Below are 15800 nucleotides of genomic sequence, written 5' to 3' on the forward strand. Positions count from 1 at the left end.
ATGTGTGTACAAATCTTAAAAAAAAGTTTTAACAGTACATGACAATTATTTCAAAAATTAGTTAAAAAAGAGCACACCAGGTACCTTCGCACACATTTAATAAACAACCTTAAATAGAAGTTGTGATGATAGCAGTTGCTGGTTTTATTTGTAAATTGCAGTATCCTGGAGCAGAAGTGTTAAAATTGTATTCACAATAGCAGCATAGTAGTACCAACCAACCAACTAGGCAGCTTTGCTATTCGACATTTTTATTTAATAATTATGCTCACATAAGTGCCACTCATCACAGGAGAGTTGGGGATGTTGGGCTTTTGGGTGAAACTTCAGGATGGAGGGTGTATGCGCTGTGGCCCCTGTGGGCTTGGCTTGGCCTTCTGGATGTCCGTGTCCAGCTGTTCGGTGTCTAAATGCTTTTTGTGCGGCTTGCTATTCTCTGTCGGGGGTTTCTGGGCGGTGGGGACCCCAACAGTGTGCTAGTAGCACGCTGTGGCCACTTCCCTTTGGAAGCATCCTGTTTGGAGCCTCGCAATGGTGAGGTCCTGATAGTAAATGGTTGGGAGTCATTTTGCTCTCGTGGTGTTGAGATGTGGTTGGCATGACGACAAGGACTGTTTGAATGCCAGTTGTAATTGAACCATCAGATTAGTTGGTTTGCTCATGGCTCACACACTTGTGGGTTTTGCCTTTAGGCTCCTTGTTGGAGGCCAGTGGGAAGTGCGGGGGGTGCTGGGGTGTTGGGTCTTTGGACGTGTGCATTCGGGAGGGAGTTGGTGAGGGTGGTCAGGCTCTGTCAGGCGCTTTAGCTCTGTCCTGGGGTTTCACCCGGGGGCCTGATCCTCCTGGCCCTTTGTGCGTCGTATACATTGAACACAGAAAGTGAACAAATTCATTAGCAACTGCTGTGATATGGAGAGTATAATTAAATAAGCACTCCTTCTTCCTACTCCTTTTTGGACATGTTGAATTGTAAAACTGTAAATATGAGATGTACAGTTGTCCATCGCGACATCACCGTTCGAACATCACTCTAGCGCGGTTTTTCAAATTAATAATTGATCTCTGTTTTGTGGTTGACTATGGATTATTATTGGTAAAAAAATATTGAAAGACAAATTATTTAGTATTCTGGTCACTAGGCATCAGTAATATTCACCTTCACACTGCATGGAGTCAGTCATGGCATGTCCGACATGACATATTGAAAAGAAGTTCTCCAATTTCATGTGGAAGTGGTATGTTTTTGGCTTATTATATTGTCCTTCTTCCCCACTCTGTTTGAAACCTTAACTTTATTTGAGACCAACTAGTTAGCTCGGTAGCATGCTATGTTTAAAGCGGCAGCTATCTCTTGTGTCCCGTAGCCTGTGCATTACAGTTGAACAATGTGGTTAAAGAAAGAATAATAGGACTGTAAAGGTGAATATAGGGGTGTTATTTCATGTCTATAGGGATCTAATAATGGTACAAATCGTAATTAGAAAGTAATAAACAGGTTTTCTATGCTGTAAATATGAAAATATTCCATGTATTCATTTTGAGTCATACTTTGCATATATTCACTTATCGCAGTCGGGTCTGGAATTAAGCACAATAGACGCCTGTACTCCAGTGTAAACTTGTATGCATGTTCGAAATACAGTCGCCCCTCGCCACTTCACAGTTCAAATTTCACGGCATCACTCTTATCACGGTTTTTCAAAATAAATTAATGAATTATCGCTGTTTCGTAGGTGACTACAGCCTATTGTTAGTCAAAAAACATGCATATTTAAGCAGATTTTACATATTCTTGGCCTAAATTAAGCATTTTCAAGCATAAACTGGCTAAATGAACTTAAGAACAAATAATATAGCATTCAGAAGATGCATTCATAATGTGATATGTATTCTACACTGGTCACAAGGTGTCAGTAATGTTACATTGATGAGAAAATAGCCACCCAGCCTCCTCAGGAAAAAAACAAAAAAAACAAAGAACTCTCCCAATGCAGGTGAAGGAACCTGCAACATACCGTCTCTTTAACATAACTCAATAACATTTTATTTTTAGAACATGCGGCGGCTCAATAAAAACAAATTGTGTGTTAAAAATGCCCCAAAGCTGCACTGGTTTACAGCAATTATTTTAATGAAAGCGCAAGTACAACAGTAACAGTATGAATAGTGTGAATTATTATCTTATTTTTCGTAAATGAAAGTTCCTTATTGGCTGAAGTGCAGCATTAATAGTTTCAGCTTGTAGCCCTGTTCTCAATTTATAGTGACAATGCCAGCACGCTGCTTTCAGCTTATCCACTTGTATTTATTCCTTTACAAAGTGTTCAAAAACAGGAAACTCCAACAACAGAAGAGGATCTCCAGGCACTGAATTCTCCTTAGCACTATCACAGGCCTTGACTCCAGCTCACCAAAAGCTGTTTTTGTCACCGTCCAGTCAAGCGACAAGCAAAATTCAAATTCAGTTAAATTTTGTGCTTGTGTACGTCATCGTGCACGCGTTAGCTTGCAATGCGATACCAGAAAGTTGAAAAATGTTCAACTTTTCATCGTTGTCGCCCAGGCGAGGACCAATCAGCGTGAGTTTCATTGATTGACCAATGAGCGGACACGATGCTAATCAACGCGTTCTTGCAGGTAAACATGGAGGAAAAAATAATAATTGTCATGTCAGATTTCCCGGAGCGATATGACATTTCTAAAAAAGAATATAAAGACATACAGGAAAAAGCAGCGGCACGGGAACTCATTGGCGCCAGAGTTACCTATCGGGTAAGTTTACATTAATTTACACCTACATTTATGTAAGTTTATCTTCAATACTAGCGAGATCCGGTACTACCAAGAGTACTTGGGCAACACCGGCCGTTTTTCCTCCAGTAAGAAATGTACTTTATTTTCACCATGGTGATATTTAGTAACTTTCAGAAGCAGCTCTGCACACGCTAGCTACAGCGCTACATTACAATTTGTCACATTACATTACATTGTCACAGTAATTACATTGAATTTTGTCAGACAGGGCTAGGTCTTTTGGCTCAAATTACGATTTCTACTAGCAGGTAATAGCAATACAATTCAATGTATACATTCAGTCATATTGCATTACAAACCTGTCCAGCATTCCCTAGATGCTCATTTGACGTCACTCCTCATGGCTCCCTGAAAATAGCATATTTATGGTTAATGCATTATACTTGTATACATACTTACATACTTAGAAGCACGAACCCGTTGAGTGTTTATCCACCAAGTCACGTTGCTTGACTGTTACACGTCTTGGCTCCCTGGAAAAAGAGCACCTTTATCTTGAGTTATTGCAAGATCTTTTTCAGTGTAGATATACTGAACTCTGTCCTCCCGACTCACATTAATTGAAGTGACGACATATTTGGCTCCACAAAATGCGCGGGAATTCAACGAGCGTTCGTTCTCATTACGTGTCAAACTGAGCTCACGGATTCAGCTAATTTAAAGTGAAATGCTGAAGACAACCTCACTGGAGGCGAAATGTGAACAATATACGCTAGGTATAACTGTTAAATGTGTCGAAGTATTTGTTCATAACAAATAAAGTGCCTTAGGCGGCAGCGGCATTTACCTCAAACAGACAAACAGAGATGGTACATTTTCTTCGATTTAAATACATCAGTAGCCATACTATGTGGGCTCATTACTGCCGCGTGTGGCCGAACGTGTCACTGCATTTCCTCTCATGACGTTGGCTGCAAGACTGTACAGTCACACGCTGTAGCTAACCCAAATGGATTGTTTTGATTATTGTGAGTAAATTTCAGTTCTGTTACTTTTCTCTTAAAACACTGTGCTGTTACACTCTGGTATTTGTGTAAATACCATTGCATGCAAAGACTTCGAGGTCTTCTTTCCTTATCAAGCTACATGTGAGTGCCAAAGTACTCGAAACGTCATTCAGTAGGGTCCTGTGCAAGTCTGCATACATGCACCAAGCACACACATGCATATGTTACAAACAAAGTGAGCATTATTATTTTTGTAAAGGGACACAATTTTTCATACATTTTAGTTTTGGATATCATTAGATTGTGTAGGTGTACCTAATGGTGTGACCAGGAGTGATTTTAATGTGGTTTGGTTTGAAATTTTTAATGACCAGTACAGCAGCCCACTTGTGTCTTTACTGCATTATGGTGTGTTAACTTGATTGATTTTGGCATGGTGCTGGAACACAAATCTGAAGTGTGGCTGTTCATATATTTCGAACATTTTACTTTTTTGCAAGTGTACATTACATAAATGTGATGATGACATTGTTTTGATTTACTTTGAGGCTTAGATGTTTTCTGTGGCGCTCGATTCACATTTTCATATATTGCAATGTAGTATAAATTTACATTGAGCTGTTAGATTATCAAATACAGTTTAACTGTGAAATTAATTACATAGACTATAAAAGAGTGATAGCTGTTGCATTTTGAGACTTTAACTAAAGAAGACAGTGATGGCTAGCAATGGCTTTTCTCCAAAGTTTTGTCACTTGAAATACAATATACAGGAAAAGTGCGTCTGCAATCTTCATACTTTAGCAAAAGCTAGACAATAACTCCAAAGCGGTGTGCAAATCAGGCAGCATTTGAATCATTTACATGTTCAAAGTAATTTGTACATTTTAGTTAGGCACAACTACAACGAAACAATGTGCATATAGCATTTCCTCACATCACTGATTTGCTCAGTGATTACAGGCAGTCATAGTCTCACAGTGGCTTGCTATTCCCTGCACAAACATGTTTATTGAATAGTATGTGCCACCAAAATTATGTCATGCAATCAAATCCTCTAGTCCTGCTTTTAATCCAGTTTGACCATTAATTCCTTACTCTTGCCAGTACCATGTTTCCTGTTGCTCAACATCCAGTTTTTATTGGCATTCAAAACCAAGCTTCTCTCTCTTCCTCCTTCTCCTAAAGTACGCTGCTCATTCCCATCCCCCTCTCCTTCACCACCGATTGCTGAGGAGGGGAGCAGCTGAGAGAACTAACAGGGAATTAATGTCCATTTCTGCAGACATGTGTGCTATCAACCCCAAAGCGTTGCAAACATGATCGAGTATATTTTCATTAGCATTCCTAATGTGTACACTGAACATGCTGTTGTGGCGAACTCAAGCAAAGCATGCACAAGATGCATTGTTTTGTACCGTATGTATGTTTTATATTCATTTATTTATCTTTAATTTAATGCTTTGAACATGTAGAACAATGCCAGTGCAGTAGGTTCATCTCATCTTCTGTGATATGTGATGCTGTGAGTCACTCAGACGACATGACCTCATTTCAGGGAGTGGTCCAGCACAAACAAGCATGGTCCGATGTGACTGTGACTTGCTTCAGTGTGAAGGAGATTTGACAGAGGCTTTGTGTGCTCACACGCAGTGAAAGCAATGTGTGTGTGTGTGGCTACGTGTTTACAAGTGGGTCATCTTGTGATTTAAAGATGGCTGCTTGCTCTGTGAGCCTGCAGTGGGCTGTTGCGTCCTTTTTTTCTCTTCCAATACATCTTCCCCATCTTGTGCTTCCTGAAACAATGCCTGAAGCCCTCTCCCTGCATAAAGTACTTCAGTGTGTCTTCTGTATGCTGCAGCTCTCTCCCTCTAATGTGAGTGGGAAAGGCTGGGGGGGAGGGGCAGGTAATTTTCCGCTCCCTGCTGCTGCTCCTGCTACTGCAGCTTCAGCACCGACCACGCAATCAGCTCCTCTCAGCTCAGCCTTTTGCTCTGCGGCTAGGCTAACTGGGCGTGGTGGACAACACCTAATGTCAATCATAGTAGACTGGGAGGGGCAGCCATGACCTGTGTGACTGAGGAGGAGGATGATGATGAGGCTTTATCTGTGCATTTAACAGTACATTGTGTATTTGTTTCCATGCATTGTCCCTATAGTAGTGTTGTATGGAACAATATATACATATTCAGTTGGATGCCAGCAGCTATACAAATGTGATGTCATAGGAAAGCTTTCTAGCTCCCTCAGTGCTGCAAAATGCATTAAATTATTGATTCTTCAGTACATTATCTTGCATGAAGCTCACAGCAAAGTGGTTCACAGTTCATTGATTGTATCATACTGTAAATCGACTTACACAGTCCTTTTTAAAGGGGACAAAAAGCGTAGTGCGGAATATTTGATTTATTGTGTGTGGGTTTGAGGGTGTTGTCTTACCTAAATCAAACATCACACATACATCTTTGTCTGTCACCCCTTATGTAGAGCACTTCCACACAAGGGCGTGTCCTTTGTGCAAGTCAGGCAGGCGCTGCTGTCTGTGGTTACCATGGAGACTGTTCTCAGCCTTTAATGAAACCATGTACTCGTCTGTTTCCTAGGAGCTGCCTGCATCACTGGGCCCCCACTCAGCCTTCCATCAGAGCATGTGCAGTAAATATGAGCCGGAATTAAAAATAAGGGAGGAAGCAGTGTCTTTATAATAACAATTTACAAGAACAATGGAGAGAGAGATGTGTAAAAAGAAAGAAAGGACACATGGATTTTAGAGGGGGAAACAAATGTAGCAGCTTGAGCCAGAGATATGAAGAAAACTGATGCTCTTGAGGATGATACGGACATAAACACCACATAGATGCCCTGTAGCTGAGTGGTAACATTTTACAATTGGTCACAGCTAAAGGAGAAAATGTATCACCCTTTCTCTTCCATTTCTTCCAGCCCATTCACCATGAATTCCTCCCTTCCCTCTTCGGAGTGGCATCGGGGTGTTGTTTTTGTCATTAGATTAGCTTTGTCATGCTCACAACCTCGGCTTCCATCCTCGTTCCCCATATGGCGAGGATAAAGAGCCAAGGCGTCCAAAGAGTGAAGTGTCCAAAGCCTGCCTGACTGCCTGCATATACTGATAGCTTTGTTCAGCATCACTTTGATTTATGCAAAGGCTGAAACGGGAAGACACTGTTTAACCCCAGAAGGAGGGATTTGTGCTGCTTTTAGTTCTCACTCTCTCTGCCCTTTATTTCTGAAAACAAGGTTCACAAGGGATGAGCACAAATAAACACAGCCTGAGAAACGCTCTGTGTCCACCTGTGTAAAGGGATTAGGGTTAACATGGGACTGAGATTTGTAAATGTTAAAGTTGTATCTGGGACAAAATGATTTAACATGCACGCTACTTCTTTGAATTACTTTGGAATTATTCCTGCATGGTCATTGTTTTTACATATGTGTAATTTGGCTATGATGTGTCACTTGTGACAGGAGAACATCAAATATTGGCACCAATAATGAGACCAGATGGATTTGGCATTGTGGCATCTGTATGCTCCATATTCTCATTTGCCTTATAGCCTGCATTGACAATTTTAAGTCGCAATGCAAATGATTGCCCTTGATGTACTGTATGTGCTCTCCCTCTCTCTCCCTCCCTCCAAGTCATAGCAGGGATTATGCATTAGAGAGCTTTGGCTTAATGAAAAAGCTCAGTGGCTGGGGAGTGGGGCGGTGATCACGTGTCCATTTCTTGTACTACCAATTTATTCCAATAGAGGGACCAATTTCACTGTGTCCTGCACCTTTGCGCCCCTTCCCAAGCTGCCTCTCCTTCTCTGTCACTGTATGGATGCTTCAATGCCTCAACAATGGATACCTCAAAAGAAGGGCCAGAAGCAGCACTATAGACAGTTTGTGATACAATTCTGTATCAGTGGAAGCTCGGTTAACATCATGAATTAATTCCAGAAGGTCCAACAAAACGGGAATGTACGCAAACGAATAAATTATTTCTATAAGAAATCCAATTAATCCATTGTAGACACCCACAAATATTAGCACAAAACAAACTTTATAAAGAATAATTACAGGTTTACAGGCAGAAAATGAATGCATGTAAACGACAAATGAAGTGGATAAATAAACATCACGTTTACCTTTTATTTAAGACTGTTGGTGAACACGGCGATGAGTGGAGGGAGGTAGGGAGAGGAGACATGAGGAGATCCACACCAACAACAACTTCTCAACATTTTCCATGGTTTGTGATCTCTGGTTTGTTAACACCTTTCCTCCTTTCACAACATTAGCTCCCTTGATTTCTTCTGTCGTGGTCAGGATGTAACTCATTGTTGATGCGGCATTGTGGGGACATTATCTTTGTACTTTGCCAAGATTTCTTTGTTGAATTAAATAGTGTTATCCACTGTCTACGTCAAATTGCAGTTACTCGAAAATTTCTATTGCCCATAGCGGCTTAGGCTCTATAAAAAAAAAAAAAATACACAGACAGTGAGTCACCAACTCTGATGGTCCTTTTATTTGGAAACATTTTTGTGTGAGGTTGAATGTGCCTTACAGGATGCCATAGTAAAGTGTCAGCTATATCGAGGCGTTTGGTCTTAGGCGTGCAATCCAAGATGGCTGAATAAACAAACAACTATTAGCTATAGCTATCACCATGGTGGAAGACAATGGACAAAGCTACTCGGCTTGCTTGAGTTTACATTGACATCATCACTTATTCTTCACATGTGCTTTGCACACAACACTGCACAGCTGTCATGCACAGGTTACAGGAGATATGCAGGGACACGACAGACGGCCACCGCTTTAACTATACACTGTATTGAGCACAATACTGTACATTACATGTACCTAAGGGTGAAATACAACAATTTGTTACGCGCGCCATATTGTACGACAACCAAGAGTGTACAAACTGAGGCTAATTTTTTTTTAATTTTTGCCGAAAATTGAAATATATGATAACTGGGCCGTATGTTAACTGAGGTTCAACTGTACTTTTATTATCAAGGGAGCACAGTTATGCATCATAACAGCCAAGTGACCTGTTTCTGTAGCTCACTGAAAATTAGGGAACTCCATATGCCAAAGGAGGTGATATGAATGGTCTTTATAATGGTCGCTTGCAGTATTAATGATGTTGGATCTTGGGGAATGAAAACGTCCTTAATACATGGGCCTTTTTGCATCATTAATGAAATGGGCGGATTATGGATGTTCGTTTTATGACAAAGTGAAAGATAATCCCTTATTTTATCATCCGAATTTGAGCCCTACGTTCTACCTTTAGCTAACATGTCAAAGACATGAAGAGCAGTGTGAGAGTCCATAGAGGTGAAAGTGAGATTGTCTGATTGAATGGTGAAGGGGTGTAGGATTTTTAGAAGTGATTCAGAGTACTGGCAGATGAGATAAGTAAAGGAATACCAATTAGCCTGTTCAGCTCCATGGTTGTTGATGCATATCAGGCATCTGTCAGTCGGAGAAACAAATTTTGATGACTTGATGTGCATCACCCAGGTGTAAAACAAAATGTAGCTCTGTGGCATTCAATTAACTCTGGGGCAGATGTAATAATTATGTACATGCATGATGATGCTGGAACACAGTACACAGTAAAATAGGCGAGGAGATGGGCAGAAAGGTACAAAGGTTTTATGTAAATCCTTCCTCCTGTGTGTGATAAACATTTTTCTGTTTTGTGCATGTGTCAGTGCCAAACAAGCAGTTCCACACGACCCACTGGGAAAATTTGCTAAATGTCACTGATGGCGTGACTGAGCAAAACATGCAGAGCCATCCGAGACTTGTTTGAACGCAGCCCTTGGATCGCCAATGCACAGTGGCATAGTAATGCAGATAAAGTCAGTGACTTTTTTTAGTGCTGTGGTAGAGAGATGGAGTCATTTATATTTGTTATTTTGTATACAATAGTCCCACTTGATTGTTGTACCATTACAGATGTATAATATCACACAGTTGTTCTTAGCTAGTTTATACTTTGAATGTTATGTGCATTCTTTCTCGAAACACTTCATTGCACTTCTGCAGCATCATATTTTGCCACCTCTTCCTCCCCCTCCTCCTTCATACTGGCTTGGAGCCCGTCCGTCCATACACTCGTCCACTAGCAACTTCCGAGTGAGTCACTGTCTTCTCCACATCTCCGTCGATAATGGGTGCTATCATCACTGTGGGCAGTCTGCATGCGTATGGTAGAAAGTGGTACTATAGGCAAAAGGAGAAAGATGTGCACCATGTGGATGCCTTGGGATCTGACCGCTAAGACGGGGCTCGTGTTCACAGCATAACACTTTTACATAGAGATTTCCAGTGCTGGTTATCCATTGCCTTTAGGTGGTTTTGTTGCTGTTTTTAACTGGAACTGGACCTCATTTGTTCACTTTAGAAGGTGAACAGTGACAAATGTGATGACTACTCTTCATTCGGTACACCTGCACAATCCAATGAGCTGCAGTACAGGAGGTTTGTACGTTCAGTTTTAATCAACACTGTCAAAGAAGTATATTGTGTTAGCAATGTTTATTATTGTGCATGAGTGTAGAACATTCATTGTAGAACATTTTGCAACATTCATTAAGTCGTGACGCATTTTTATCTAAGTCATATTTAGTTGTATTTATTTGTAGTATTTTTTACATTTTTATATATGTACATTTATATTTATATTTATATATACATTTATATTTATGCCATCATTTATTGATATTTTTTATTTAAGTCAAACCAAGCAAATGTATTTGTATTTTTTTTTAATTGACTGTCATTTTTTGAAACATTAATACACATAATTACATGCCCAAAGTACATTTTAGAGTAATTTATTCAGGCATTTTGTCAAAGAAATGAGGAAGAACATGATAACTGCATGCATATAAATAACGCTTCAATTAAATATCAAAATTGCACTAAATAAGACCACAAACTCATATATTTAAAACTTAGTAAACACACTGATAAATAAGAAAAGTCAAACTGTAAACACATGCACTGATAAATAAGAAAAGACAAACTGTGAACATCAAACGCTTGAGCAATCATGCACTGTGTTGGCTGTGGTTTTGGTGCTTTCGGCGGTGCCATTGTAGCCTGTGCATCATCAAATGCCTCTTTGTGATTTACGTTAAAGGTGTTGCCACAGGTGTTTTTTGCTTTGCTAGTGTTGAAGCTCTGGCTAACTTGTGCACTGCAGATGTTACAGCTAATGCCTGTTGAGTCTTTTGTGAAGTGGCTCCACACCTTAATCTTCCCCTGTTTGTGAAATGAAAATATATACATAGCATAGCATTTCATACTCGACTTGACCATTTTAAAATAAAAACAAGTGGCTGCATTGGGCTGAAAGTGATAACACATAGTCTAATGTAGTGTTCATAAGTCTAATACATTGTGTTTATAAAAGGCTTAGTCACAAAAACATCTTAGCAATATCAATATCATATTTACTAGCTATTGAAATGTTCCATCTACAGCCAATGAGTATTTGCAAACCGCTCAAAAACAAATGCAGAAGCAAACATTGAAAAGTGAGGAAAAAAGTTGACTACAAACAAAATAAGAAATAATCAAAACATGCATCATGTTACTACACTTAATACAATGGACTCACCACATGTTATGTAACAAAGTAGCTGCTTCAAAACATTTAAAAATTAAAAATAAATACATTAGTTGGAACATTTTCAAAATATTTTTAATGAAGAGATTAACTTGTGAATGTATGAGCCCCTTTAAATCCTGCATGGAAGTATGAAGTGAAGTGGGGTGCTGTATAGTAGTCTTATATTATTAATGGACGCTGTAGTTAACAGTTGCCTATATCTTTATGTCACTTTAAAATGCAGTATAACAGTCTATTAGACAATGGTGGACATGTGGATTAACAGTAGCACTTATCACTGTGTCATCAGTGATAGCTTCACCGTGACATCAGATGCTTTAACTGTTAACAGAAACCAAAGAGCCCAGACATCAAACGCAGTATACGTATGAAGCATTGTCGGCTGTCTCTGTTGGCGACTGAGAAGTTAAGAGGCGAATTATTAGTATGACGATGGGGTTCAGTTTGTTTCAGCCTTTAGTTATTTGTGTACATGCTTTGCCTGAGTCAAAATCACAAGGACTTTATATGTGTTTATCTGTTTCGCTGGCTTTATTTTAAACACAGTCTACATTGAGTGCTCTTATATGTAATTGCTTGTTTGCATAAGTTTAGACGCCTGACGGGCTCATAAATCAGCTTTCCCGGCGCGCATTGAAAAGGGCGGTGGCGATGATAAAAAAAGGAGAGGGAAACGATTGTGTCGAATTAATTTCCCCACAAACACCCGAAGTTGGGACTTTGCTGCGGCATGACGACCTTGAGCGATACATATGTTGATAAAATACGAACTCTTTCGACAAGTAGGTTCTCTGTTTTCTGTATTAGATAATTTTATCGGAGCTGAAGTGCAGGCAGCATCATTTGAGCGAGCCCCCTCCTTTCCCTCCTTTGCCCACACAGCACAGCACAGGGAGGAGAGAGAGGAGGAAAGACATCAGGCTTGCTGGGAGGGCAAACATTTTCAGCCAAATCAACACAAACATGGAAGGAGAAAATACAAGGAAACGGGGACAAGCAAGGTGGCAGTGGGCGTACTGCATGTAGCCATGCTCGGACTATTTTTTTCTTCTCAGTGAGCGCGGCGGAAGAAGAGGCGCGTCAAACTAAAGCCATCCCCCTTCCAAATCCTGCCTACCTGCGATGGCAACGGCGACGCTTTACTGCTTATGTTTAGTTATTCTCATATACGGTGGCTTTACAAGTGGACAGATTCGCTACTCCATTCCGGAGGAGCTGGAGAACGGCGCATTGGTAGGTGACATCGCCCGTGATTTGGGTCTGGACCTGAGGAAACTTATCACCCGCCGTATCCGGGTGACGCCTGAAAGCGAACGGAGGTATTTCACCGTCAATCACAAAAGCGGGAAGCTGGTGGTGAGTGACCGTATCGACCGTGAGAGCTTGTGTGAAGTGAGTGACACCTGTTCACGCAACCTGGAGGTGCTTCTGGACCACCCTCTAGAGGTGCACAATGTGGAAGTAGACATTCTAGACGTGAATGATAACCCACCCTGGTTCCCCCATGAGGAGTATCTTCTAGAAGTGTCTGAATCTGCTCTCACTGGGTCAAAGTTCCACATAGAAGCAGCCCAGGATCCAGATGACGGCTCCAACTCTGTGAAGCAGTATCACCTCAGCCCAAACCAACATCTAACTCTGGACTCTGTAAAGCCTTTCTCTAAAAACAAACACATTGAGCTCATTCTCAAAAATCCCTTTGACCGTGAACAGACACCATCTCATCAGCTCATCCTGACAGCAGTGGATGGAGGCACCCCACAGAGAAGCGGCACGGCCAAAATCAATGTACACGTTGTGGATGCAAACGACAATGTGCCTGCCTTTGACAGCTCGGTGTATAAAGTGAAAGTGTATGAAAACTCTCCAAAGGACACCCTTGTGATTCAATTAAACGCAACCGACCTTGATGAGGGCTCCAATGGGGATGTTTTTTACTCATTCAGCAGTTACACTCCAGAAAGAGTCAGACAGATATTTTCCATGGACACAAACACAGGGAAAATAACAGTTAAAAACAATATAGACTATGAGGAGACAAACTCATATGAAATGTACATCCAGGCGATGGACAAGGGGCCTGCCGCTGTGGCAGTGCACTGTAAAGTAGTGGTTGAAGTTTTAGATGTGAACGACAACACCCCAGAGATTATACTGTCATCCCTCTCCAGTCCTGTACGTGAGGATGCCCGCGCAGGCACCGTTGTTGCTCTGATCAGTGTGAACGATCGAGATTCTGGACCCAACAAGCAAGTCAACTTGGACATCATGCCTCACTCACCTTTTAAAATTAAGTCCTTCCGCAACCACTACACAGTTGTCACCTCTGCGTTCCTGGACAGGGAAACCATCTCATCCTACAACGTCACCCTCAATGCCATCGATGGAGGCACGCCATCACTGTCATCTCAAATGACCTTTAAAATTGACGTTGCAGATGTGAATGATAACCCCCCTCGATTTGAACAGACATCATATACTGTTTACATCACAGAGAACAATGCGCCTGGTTTGCCACTGTGTGTTGTTAAGGCCACGGATGCCGATTCTGGCGAAAACGCACGCATTAAATACACTGTCCTCAACGACAACAATCACGGTATTCCTGTGGCCAGCTACGTCAGCGTCAAACCTGACACAGGTGAGGCCTATGCTCTGAGAACATTTGACTTTGAGAAGCTGAGAGAGTTTCACTTTCAGATTAAAGCACAGGACAATGGCGTGCCGACATTAAGCCGCATAGCCACAGTGTATGTTTACATTATGGATCAGAATGACCATGTGCCAAGGATTGTGTACCCGCTTTCTAATGGGAATCACACCACAGAGACACTGCTGAAAAACGCTGAGGCGGGAGTGTTGGTAACAAAGGTGGTGGCTTGGGATGGGGACGCGGGGCAGAACGCTTGGCTACTGTACACCATGCAGCCCACAAACAAGGAGCTTGACCTCTTTAAGGTCCACGAGCACACAGGCGAGATCCGCACCACAAGGCGTGTCATCGAGGACAACTCCACCTCCTTTGCTCTGACTGTTCTTGTGCGAGATAATGGCCTGCCACCTCTCTCTTCTACTGCAACTGTCCATGTGCACGTGATGGAGCTCCTGCCTAAGTTGACCCCTGACCCGAAGCGCATCATCAGGCCCGACAGCCCCTTGATGTTTTCCCGTGTCACTCTCTACCTCATCATCGCCCTTTGTGCCACCACTTTTGTGTTCTTGGTTACTGTCTTTGTGCTGGCCATTGTGCGTTGTCATGCCTACTGCACCCAGCCCGGGTCCTGCTGCCCAAGTTGTGTATCGAATAAGAGCGTACCTGAGAGTGCCAGTGCATCAGGTGGGAGTGGCGGTGGAGGGCGACCCGCAGGTGGAGGTCAACCAAACACTAATGTGGCCCTGCGCCGCGACCTTAAAGTAGAACCGCATTACATAGAAGTGCGGGGTAATGGGTCTGTGACCAAAACGTACTGTTATAAAACATGCCTGACGGCGACTTCGGGAAGTGACACGTTTATGTTCTACAACACGGGCCGACCACACAGTGGCACTTGGGGCTCAGGCTATGTCACCAGCCACAGTGGACACAGCCAGATATTGGTGCGCCGTCTCAGTATGCCAGATGCGACTGCCATTCAGGTGATGTGTTTTTTTTTTTCTCAGAACAAGCCAAAGAAACCTGATTCACAGTTTGCCTTAAGGCTGAAGTTTGCTAATACAGCTGCAGACATTTGAGCACCCTGTGGTTTTACAGACACCGTAAATTCTCCATTTAAGGTCTATTCAGTTAACTGCTGAGTCTCATATAGTTGCCGTGGGTGTGGTCTACAAAGCAAATAACAACCGAGGTGTCTAATTCACTCGGTCAAAAAACATCAGTAGGAAAAGCTTTGGCTGTAGGCAACCGAATATAGTGGTTTGTAACTCCACAGGATGGCAGTAGCTGCATTTGAAGTATCATGAGTGGTCCGCATGCAGCAGCCTTATCTACCTCTGCATGAGCTTTAAAATGGTGGTGCAACTCAGCTGTTGGTGTGAAACTAATGCATGTTGGGAAAGGTCTACACTTATTAGGTACCAACAAATTGTTTACTATATTTGGTTGCTATCCATGTTAGAAGCATGTATTGCATGTATCAAGTGTGGACATCTTCTCAGCGTGGTGTATATCTTTAATTTCTGCTGGATGAGTTTGCACTTGGTGTCTCTGATTTGCACATGTTTATATCTATGAAGGAGTCATTAATGGTATATCAGGGTGGTAAAGTGTCTGTGTGCAGAAATATTTTAGATTAAGTATTCTTTACTTTCTATCTGCAATCACTTCCTCCATTATCTATTCTTTCCTCAGCCAGAATATTGAGCTTGTTCACCAC

General features: G+C 41.8%; 1 protein-coding gene and 1 long non-coding RNA gene across 36 annotated transcripts in view; one reads left to right on the forward strand and one right to left on the reverse strand.

Moving 5' to 3' along the window:
• LOC129189671 (protocadherin alpha-C2-like) overlaps positions 1–15800 on the forward strand; it is a 174846-nt gene that overhangs the window by 141552 nt on the left and 17494 nt on the right. The window contains exon 1 of one of the 35 annotated variants that reach the window (XM_054791594.1): positions 10568–15063. The exons of the other annotated variants lie outside the window; for them this stretch is intronic. Within the exon in view, the coding sequence (XP_054647569.1) occupies positions 12550–15063 (2514 nt within the window). The 5' untranslated portion in view covers positions 10568–12549. Of the gene's footprint in view, positions 1–10567; positions 15064–15800 lie in introns of those variants that run through there. 35 annotated transcript variants of the gene reach the window in all.
• On the reverse strand, positions 92–3604 carry LOC129189706 (uncharacterized). Its single transcript, XR_008572847.1, has 4 exons — positions 3370–3604; positions 3232–3287; positions 3114–3162; positions 92–848 (listed from the first exon to the last, which is right to left on the reverse strand). It is a non-coding gene; the product is annotated as an uncharacterized LOC129189706 (long non-coding RNA).

Source organism: Dunckerocampus dactyliophorus, chromosome 11 (genome assembly GCF_027744805.1).
Source record: "Dunckerocampus dactyliophorus isolate RoL2022-P2 chromosome 11, RoL_Ddac_1.1, whole genome shotgun sequence".
Lineage (NCBI taxonomy): Eukaryota > Metazoa > Chordata > Actinopteri > Syngnathiformes > Syngnathidae > Dunckerocampus > Dunckerocampus dactyliophorus.